General features: G+C 39.7%; 1 protein-coding gene across 1 annotated transcript in view; it reads left to right on the forward strand.

Annotated features, from left to right (window-relative positions):
• The window catches only part of LOC137632621 (tectonic-2-like), a 61,897-nt gene extending 51,729 nt beyond the window's left edge, over positions 1–10,168 (forward strand). Inside the window, exon 6 of the mRNA XM_068364683.1 lies at positions 7,000–10,168. Within this exon, the coding sequence (XP_068220784.1) occupies positions 7,000–7,207 (208 nt within the window). The 3' untranslated portion in view covers positions 7,208–10,168. The remainder of the gene's footprint in view (positions 1–6,999) is intronic.
• The last annotated feature ends 236 nt before the right edge of the window (positions 10,169–10,404 follow it).

Raw genomic sequence — 10,404 nt, forward strand, 5'->3', positions numbered from 1 at the left:
TGTTAATCCTGGCCACATTTATCTTGCAAATATAATATCAGGAATGTGTATATAGCTTTGTAAAAATATTTTGAAATCCTTCTTCTACCACACTAACTTAGGATAAGTAGGGAATCAGAACAGAATAGTACACAGAGACTAGTACATTCAAGCTTATTTCCAAAAGAACTACTGAATAGTTGAGATATATACAATAAAATACTGTACATGAATAGTTTTTGTCATTTTACTCTCCTAATATAAGAGAAATATTTTTGAAAAATGATATTTTAATTATAAAATAAATTTTTGAATATACTTACCCGGTGAATATATAATAGCTGCAACTCTGTTGCTCGACAGACACATACAATAAAAACTCGCCAGCGATCGCTATACAGGTTGCGGGTGTGCCCACCAGCGCCAACTGTCGGCCAGATACCACTCTCGATGTAAACAAAGACTCAATTTCTTCTCATCCCACTGCGTCTCTATTGGGGAGGAAGGGAGGGTCGTTTAATTTATATATTCACCGGGTAAGTATATTCAAAAATTTATTTTATAAATAAAATATCATTTTTAAATATTTAACTTAGCCGGTGAATATATAATAGCTGATTCACACCCAAGGAGGTGGGTAGAGACCAGAGTTAAATATGTTTACATCATATAAGCTAAGAGTTTTTTATTTCATTTTGGCAGTTATCAATATAACAAAACCAAAATAAATAGGTACCTGGTAAGGAAGTCGACTTAGACGATTACTCTGCCTTGTAAGTACGTCTTCCTTACGGAGCCCAGCGATCCTCTTAGGATGCTGACAGACCCCCAGGAGCTGAAGTATCAAGGGCTGCAACCCATACAACAGGACCTCATCAAACCCCTAATCTGGGCGCTCTCAAGAAATGACTTTGACCACCCGCCAAATCAACCAGGATGCGAAAGGCTTCTTAGCCTTCCGGACAACCCATAAAAACAACATTAAAACATTTCAAGAGACAGATTAAAAGGGTATGGAATTAGGGAATTGTAGTGGTTGAGCCCTCACCCACTACTGCACTCGCTGCTACGAATGGTCCCAGTGTGTAGCAGTTCTCGTAAAGAGACTGGACATCTTTCAAGTAAAATGACGCGAACACTGACTTGCTTCTACAATAGGTTGCGTCCATGATACTTTGCAGAGATCTATTTTGCTTAAAGGCCACGGAAGTTGCTACAGCTCTAACCTCGTGCGTCTTAACCTTAAGCAAAGATCGGTCTTCCTCACTCAAGTGTGACTGAGCTTCTCGTATTAACAATCTGATAAAATATGACAAAGCATTCTTTGACATAGGCAAGGATGGTTTCTTAACCGAACACCATAACGTTTCAGATTGGCCTCGTAAAGGTTTAGTACGAGCTAAGTAGAACTTAAGAGCTCTAACAGGGCATAAGACTCTTTCTAGTTCATTGCCTACGATCTCCGATAAGCTAGGAATATCGAAAGATTTAGGCCAAGGACGAGAAGGTAGCTAATTTTTGGCTAGGAAACCAAGTTGCAGAGAACAAGTAGCTTTTTCTGACGAAAACCCGATGTTCTTGCTGAAGGCATGAAGCTCACTGACTCTTTTAGCCGAGGCTAAGCATACCAGGAAAAGAGTCTTAAGAGTGAGATCTTTCAGGGAGGCTGACTGTAAAGGCTCAAACCTGTCTGACATGAGGAATCTTAGGACCACGTCTAAATTCCACCCAGGAGTAGCCAAACGACGCTCCTTAGAGGTCTTGAAAGACTTAAGGAGGTCTTGCAGATCTTTATTGTTGGAAAGATCTAAGCCTCTATGCCGGAAGACCGAGGCCAACATGCTTCTGTAGCCCTTGATAGTAGGAGCTGAAAGGGCTCGTACTTTTCTCAGGTATACAGTAATAGAAAATCAGCTATTTGGGCTACAGAGGTACTGGTCGAGGATACGGAAACTGACTTGCACCAGTCTCGGAAGACTTCCCACTTCGATTGGTAGACTCTAATGGTAGACGCTCTCCTTGCTCTAGCAATCGCACTGGCTGCCTCCTTTGAAAAGCCTCTAGCTCTCGAGAGTCTTTCGATAGTCTGAAGGCAGTCAGACGAAGAGCGTGGAGGCTTTGGTGTACCTTCTTTACGTGTGGTTGACGTAGAAGGTCTACTCTTAGAGGAAGACTTCTGGGAACGTCTACTAGCCATCGAAGTACCTCGGTGAACCATTCTCTCGCGGGCCAGAGGGGAGCAACTAACGTCAACCTTGTTCCTTCGTGAGAGGCGAATTTCTGCAGTACCTTGTTGACAATCTTGAATGGTGGGAATGCGTAAAGATCTAGATGTGACCAATCTAGGAGGAAGGCATCTATATGTATTGCTGCTGGGTCCGGGACTGGAGAGCAATAGATTGGAAGCCTCTTGGTCAGCGAGGTTGCAAAGAGATCTATGGTGGGTTGACCCCAAGTCGCCCAAAGTCTCTTGCACACATCCTTGTGGAGGGTCCATTCGGTTGGAATTACTTGACCTTTCCGACTGAGACAATCTGCTAGGACGTTCAAGTCGCCCTGGATGAACCTCGTTACTAGGGAGATGCCTAGATCTTTGACCAGATGAGCAGGTCCCTTGCGATCTCGTACAAAGTCAGTGAGTGGGTACCTCCCTGTTTGGAAATGTACGCCAAGGCCGTGGTGTTGTCCGAGTTTACCTCCACCACCTTGCCTCGAAGGAGATTCTCGAAGCTTATCAAGGCCAGATGAACCGCCAAAAGCTCCTTGCTGTTGATATGCATGCTCCTCTGACTCGAGTTCCACAGACCTGAGCATTCCCGACCGTCCAGCGTCGCGCCCCAGCCCAAGTCCGATGCGTCCGAGAAGAGAACGTGATTGGGTATCTGAACTGCCAGGGGAAGACCCTCTCGTAGGCTGATATTGTCCTTCCACCAAGTCAGACAAGACTTTATCTTTTCGGAAATCGGGATCGAGACCGCCTCTAGCGTCTTGTCCTTTTTCCAGTGAAAAGCCAGATGGAATTGAAGAGGACGGAGGTGTAGTCTTCCTAGCGAGACAAATTGCTCCAGGGATGACAGCGTCCCTACCAGACTCATCCACAGCCTGACTGAGCAGCGTTCTTTCTTCAGCATCTTCTGGATGGAGAGCAGGGCTTGATCTATTCCTGGGGGCCGACGGAAAAGCCCGAAAAACTTGACTGTGAATCTCCATCCCTAAATACAGAATAGTTTGGGATGGGACCAGCTGTGACTTTTCCAAATTGACTAGGAGTCCCAATTCCTTGGTCAGATCTAGAGTCCAATTGAGATCCTTCAGACAGCGATGACTGGAAGAGGCTCTGAGAAGCCAGTCGTCCAAGTACAGGGAGGCTCTGATCTCCGATAGCTCGAAACTGGTACCCCACATTCCTGTAAACAAACCTCAGAAACGGTTGGGAATCCGGGTGTATAGGAATGTGGAAGTATGCCTCCTGAAGGTCGAGAGGGACCATCCAGTCGCCTTCCATAATGCTGTCAAGACAGCCTGGTAGACTTCATCGTGAAGTTTGTCTTGACAATGAATACATTGAGCGCACTTGCCTCTTACGTACTCCTGCAGTGAACATGGCTGCCAAATCATGGAGCCATCCCTGAGGGACTTGTCCCTGCAGAGAACGTGGCTGTCAGATCATTGGAGCCATCCCTGAAAGCCTTGTTTATGCATGACATAATTGTACAGCAAAACTTCAAAGGCTCGAAAACAGCTGTGAAGTTGACCTGTAAAATCTTGGAGCGTCTCCTGGCCAGGCGCCAGGGAGAGTCTACGAGATTTGAGAAGTCTATCTGGGCAGAGGCAGGAACTCCCAAGCCGAGAACTTCTCTCGTGTCATATCAGAATCTCGCTCTATAAGCCAGTTTAAAAGAAGGGAAAGCAAAGGCTGTATCCCCAAACTCCTCCTGGTGATAAACCAGTCGCCTAGCAAACGTAAAGCTCTCTAGGAGAGCGAGAGAGCACTAGCTTATAAAACAACGGCTTTGAAGTAGCTAGGCCTAGTGTAAGCTCTGACGTTTAGGCGAACGAGGAGCAGCAGTTACAAAAAAATCCGGACAAAGATCCTTAAAAATCAGCATGATTTATTTAAAGTCCATAGAGGGCTAAGCAGCTTTAGGCTCCTCTCCGTCTGACAGAGTCCTCAAGGGAATATCCGTAGGAGGGGGAACAGCAACTTCCTCATCTAAAGGAACCTTGTCCGATAATAGCTGAGTCTCAAGCAAGGGAGAGACCTACTGTGGTGGCAATGCTTTACAAGCAGAGTCCACACGCACTGGTGCATTAGTAGCGGACCAGGACGCAACGTCATGTAACTGCTTGACAGTCTGTGAACTGTCAACAACAACAGGTGCGAGAGACCAGGACGCAACGTCATGTAACTGCTTGACAGTCTGTGAACTGTCAACAACAACAGGTGCGTGAGGACGCACAGCGTCCACTCGAGACTGCTTTGACCGCCTAGACTGAGCAGTCAAAACAACTCTAGAATGCGGAGGTTGACGCACAGCGTCAAAACAAGTCAACTCCGATTGTTAGCGAACGTCCTGAACGTCAACAGGAGCATCAGCAAGTGGCCTAACGTCCAAATGTGGCTGAAAATCCACACGAGACCGCATCGAGTGTGGTTCTAAACAACCTGACTGACGTGACTTAGCTACGCCAACGTCAACAGGACGCACAAAGGAACTTTAGGTTGGCTGAAAGCCAGGATCTCGATGAGATAAACGGCTAGACTCAACGGACTAATCGGCAGAATAGTCTTCCATAAGGGAGGCAAGCTTATTCTGCATGTCTTGCCGTACAACCCATTTAGGATCAACGGAAAAGGTTGCGGTAAGAGACGAGGGTAACGTCTGAGACCGCAAAACCTTGCCAACAAAAAGACTCTCGGAGTCTGTGTTACGCTTTTGTTAGGCGGCGAGCAGTTTTCCGATGACTGCATAGGGTCAGAGCTGTCCTAATGGCTACAACCAGGACGCTGGACCTGTCCTGAAAGGACTGACTTTCGCTTAAGGGCCTCGAAACCTTGTTTCCGGTTTCTTATGCGAAAAGCCTTCGGATGACGAGGAGAAAATTGTCTCTCTCGCCTTATGGTAGGGGAGATCTTGGTAAGATACACCCGATACCATAGAGGGAACGTCTGTTCGCTGATCAAGGCCTCTCGAACCCATAAGTCGTACGACATTACTTCTCCCCTGGGCTTGGGAGCTTGCAAGAGGTCCCGGACTAGGTGAACGACAGGCACGAACAGACGAACCCTCGGTCGCAACACTGTAACACTTTGCGCAATATCACTTTATCACTACGATTTTCTGTTTTGCACTTATTTCACTGAAATCGAAACTTTTACTGATTTCTACCTGAAGCACGCAATTCTACCCTCATCAAAAGGTAGTAATAGCGAAATCAGTCGTATAATGCAAGCACATTAATACCAGCAAAAAACAGTAAACATCTTTTAAGATAAAAAATTCAGTGGCTGGGGAAGAGACTAAACACTAGTTCATTCAAAACTACGTTTTCAATCTCTCACCGTACATTGCCTGGGGACGAGAATAAAACTAAAAACGTTTTATCCTTACTCTCCGTACAGAGACTAGGGACGAGAGTAACTCGAGAACAACGTTACCCGCTTGAACGGAACGTTTTCTCTCCTCTCTCCCCCTCCGTCTCTATCTCTCTTTCTCTCTTGATTTCGCACCTAAGAGAAGAGCCCAATTACGTTTCATCAAAAAAACATGTTATTTGACCAAAGGAAAAAAACTGAAAGGTTTTTCAATTAAAAAGTTCCTTTAAAATAGAATTTAAAACATTTAAGCTTTGAAAGAAGAATGAACAAAACGTCAGAATCGATTTACTCTTTCTGCAAAGTGAAACCGTGATACTCTCTCTCTCTATCGTAACGATAGAGCGCAAACTGCGTAGCATAAATAAACTAAACGTTAGTTCATCTTTGAAAACAGTACGAAGACTATTCAAAGAAAATCTTTCATAAAATATCTATTAAAAAATATTCATTTAAAAAGTTTTAAATCATTAGCTCTTTAAAAGCTATTTACGATTGAAAGGGCTCAACGTTGTTTAACTTCGGTTTCCAAGTTAGGACCGCCTACTCTCAGTAAAGGTCGCATATAAACAAATCATTAAAATTTATTTTTATGTTTATTATAAATGGAAAGTTAATCGAAGAGGCCTAATAAAGGCGGTGAGATATAAAATATATAGAGGAAAATCTATAATTAATTTATAACGTGATAAGATAAATGCTAAAAGCCTAAACCCACTTCCGTCTAAGGGAAGGGTCGGCCATTTAAAAGTCAAAGAAAGTCCATACTCTCTTTGTCATCAAAAATTAAATCTATCCAAAAACGAGTTCAAGATTTAAGATGAAGATAAAACACCTGCACTGCGAAAGCTCAAACCAAAATGAAGTACTTCACCAAATATGTTGAGAAAACTCCAGGTTCTACAGCGAGTAAAAGTACGTCTTGTCGACACGTCGACAGAGAAGAAATTGAGTCTTTGTTTACATCGAGAGTGGTATCTGGCCGACAGTTGGCGCTGGTGGGCACACCCGCAACCTGTATAGCGATCGCTGGCGAGTTTTTATTGTATGTGTCTGTCAAGCAACAGAGTTGCAGCTATTATATATTCACCGGCTAAGTTAAATATTTAAAATACAGTAATGTAAAAAAAAAAAAAAAAAGGTAAAATACACCATATTGGTTTGAATTTTGGATGTGCGGCGATGAAGTGGAGAGAGAGAGAGAGAGAGAGAGAGAGAGAGAGAGAGAGAGAGAGAGAGAGAGAGAGAGAGAGAGAGCAGCGAATAAAAGGCAAATGGGTAAGATGGAGGCGTTTCATTTCAGCATAGATATCTTCCTTCCACCCTTCCACTATCACTTATAAAAGTTTAAGTAAAATTAAATGAGATTTGTTTATTATATGTATAATTTTTATTCATGGTTTACTTTTACTTTTTCTTTAAAGGTTTTGGGAAGCAATGGAGGATCGATGGTGTGCCAAAGGGATTTGTTGGCGAGAACTCCTGTACCCGTGGACTTACGATACAGGTTCAATATATGGATTGCATAATGATTATATAATCAACTTGATGAAAAATTCTGCATTAATTGTACTTCTTTCTCTTCCAATCTTTTATTTCATATTACAAAAAAATCTTGAGATGAGATTTTAAATACATGTAGAAGTAGATTTATGGAAATGGGATATGCCTAGGATCACTAACAGTATTATTGTCACTGATATAATTTATATGAATCTATTTGCACAGTTATTAACCCTTTCAATCCCAGCCCTGCGCAAGTAAATTTTTCACCTTATCACCAGACCCATTTACAAGTCTTAACTCATCTTAACAAAAAAACTATCAGTACTAAGATTTTTTTTAAAATCTTATCACATAGCTGTATGAATTTCCTTTCCGTTGATATACAGTTTTACATAATTTATAAATAAATCTTTTTTGCATATTAACTGAAAGTAAAATAAGGAATACTGGTCATACATTATGTATGATAGCGCTAAGTGGAGTAAAAATACCCAGGCATGGACTATGTTTTAAGGGGTTTTGAGGGTTAAAAGGGTTGATCTTACCATTATTAATTAGCTTACCCAGTCCATTGCACGATGTCAATGAAAGTATGAATACAATATACCATTAAATTATGTAGAGGTTATCTAAAACGCTGCTAATTGAGTTAGGAATACTCTTAAGTTTTCCTCATTTACTTCATACAGTATAAGGTATCTACAGAGGGAGAGAGAGAGGAGTTAAGTTTGAAATGACATTTTAGTTTAATAGTTACTATACTTTCATGAGTAATTTTTTATAAAGTCTTGATCTCACTACTTTTTAAGGACTGGGTGTTTTGTATTTACTTGTTCTCCTCAAATGAATTTATCTGGTTGAACACAGTATTTGAGGCTTTAAATCTTACATTCACTATTCAGTACTGTACAAATGTCTCCATCAAATAACACAAGAAACTTCATGTTATCAAATGTGGCTTACTTTATTCATGTAAAGTGAACCTGATCATTTTACAAATTCACTAATCTATCATAATCAGTATGTTGGTATCTCAATACATTTGGGAAATAAATACTATATCAACATTTTAAAAATACACCAGCAGTTGAATGGTAATTCTATTTCTAATTTGTTTCATAAAGCCCAGTTTTTGAGTGCTTGCAAAATATGAAAGTAATACTTTGTTGAATTTATTTTATTTAGAGCATCTTCAGCTGTGTAGATAATGTACCTAGACAATGTCCATTCTAATTGTCTTATAATAACAGTAAATTCCTTAATAGCATCATCACAGTTTTCAGTTTTCTAATCATTCTGTTACAGTATTCATTATGCTAGTCTAACCTAGTCAATTCAGCATGTATGAAGTATTATTTTAATGAATCTTACCTGTGGTTCACCTTTCTTTCTTACCAAAGCCCTCTGCTTTTCCACCTCTAAAATGAAATAATTGGAATAATTCTCTATCCCCCTCATTCCAATTGTCTTACTCCCCCTAGTATTTTATGGTTTGGGAACACCATCTGTGGGGGTTTATGGTAATAAACGATAACGGCTCGGTTACACTTCGTATTTACTGTCGAATCCTTCCTTCGAACACATTCCAATGTCCATCAGCAAGATATCTTTCATTGAAATAACAAGATTTCAACAAAAATATCCATTACTTGAATGCTTACCTGGGGTTGACCTAATTCCCACCCGCCTCCCCATTAATGTACAGTAAAGAGATTCTTTCGGCTCAAATTTGACTTCAAAATATTAAGCGTCACCAAGCCAATATCATTTACCATATAGTACTACAGATGGCGTTTCTGAACCATAACATACTTTGAGGTAAAGGCAACTGAGTGAGGGAATGAGAGAATTATTTAATTCCTTAATGTTAAAGGTCAGAAAACTGTGAGTTTCGGCAAGGAAGCAAAGAGACCCGGTAAGTATTGAATTCAATTTTAATATTAAGATTCCATATTTGCCTCATAGAACGTTTAAAATCACTGTACGTACTATGTGTTATACAGTATTACAGTTTAAAGAGTCTAGTCTTATATTATAGTCAGTCCTTTCATCATTTCCTTTGCAGTATTGTTTATTATGTTAACTGGTTTTCAGTAGATATATACTCAGAAAATCATAGATAGTTTTATACTGTACAGTAAATGTCACTACATTAAGCAGCTTTTACAGTCTTTTCTTAAAAAAGAGAAGCATTCAAATATATGCCCAATATTTAATGAGAGGCTAGTGTGTAATTATTGAGCAGTACAAGCCCAAAGTTTCTATATGAAAAAATATTATAAAATTTCTTTCCTATTTTTAAAGGGTGGAATACAAAGAAAGTAAAGACAGATGGAGGAGCATGCAATGAAACTACTTCAAAAATTATAATCACAAATGATCAGTTTTCCTTCATACCATGTAAACAATAAAATCTTTGTATAGAGATAACAGTCTGAAAGCATACTATTTGGGAAGGAAAAGGTTAGTTTGTATTTATGTATTATGAGAGGTCATTCTTTAAAGTATGTAAAGCATAGAGGGATAAGATTGTTACAGCCTACAATCAAATATTGAAGAAAGTGCTGGAGAAAAGTCTGAGAATTTTTTTAAATTCAACAGTTGACAGCTAGCCTTTTTTAGAAGGGAAACAAACAACAGAAGTAGTATTTACAATCAAGTTACTATAAGGGAAGTACCATGTGAAAAGGAAGAGGTTTCAGGTTGATATAACTTTCTTCTATTAGACATATGATATACAGTAGATGTATAGAAAATCTTGAAGTCATATATTTTACATCAACCAGGAAAGCTTAGAAAATAAGCAAAATATATGGCCTGTCCTAGTCTATGTGAAACGTAGGGTCTCTCCAAAATCTCACATGTTATGAAGCATACACTTCAAGTCCTACAATATATTAAACTGATCTTAAAATGAGGCTTCTATATTTTTTCAAGATTGCATTTATAATATTATGAATTATATATATTTATTACTGTTGGCTTACTGAAAACAATTGTAACCCACTAATACTTTTACTATACTCTCAAGATCTGTGACAAGCAGCATGCTGATGCGCCCAATTTTTTTTTTTTTTTTTTTTTTTTTTTTTTTTTTTTTTTTTTTTTTTTTGAGAAATCATTGTTTACATTGTAGATTGATTATAGTAGCAACCAAAGAGTAAAATAATATCAAATTTAAAAAAAGGGCTTTCCCTACAAGAAATTCACAAAGCACATTATTTCACTGTACAGCACTCAAATAACGGATTTTGAGCGAAGTGAAAAATCTATTTTTGGGTGAGATAGCCATGGCGTCCTGATGGAAGGTTCCTTTTTGGTAG

Source organism: Palaemon carinicauda, chromosome 41, assembly GCF_036898095.1.
Source record: "Palaemon carinicauda isolate YSFRI2023 chromosome 41, ASM3689809v2, whole genome shotgun sequence".
In the NCBI taxonomy this organism is placed as follows: domain Eukaryota; kingdom Metazoa; phylum Arthropoda; class Malacostraca; order Decapoda; family Palaemonidae; genus Palaemon; species Palaemon carinicauda.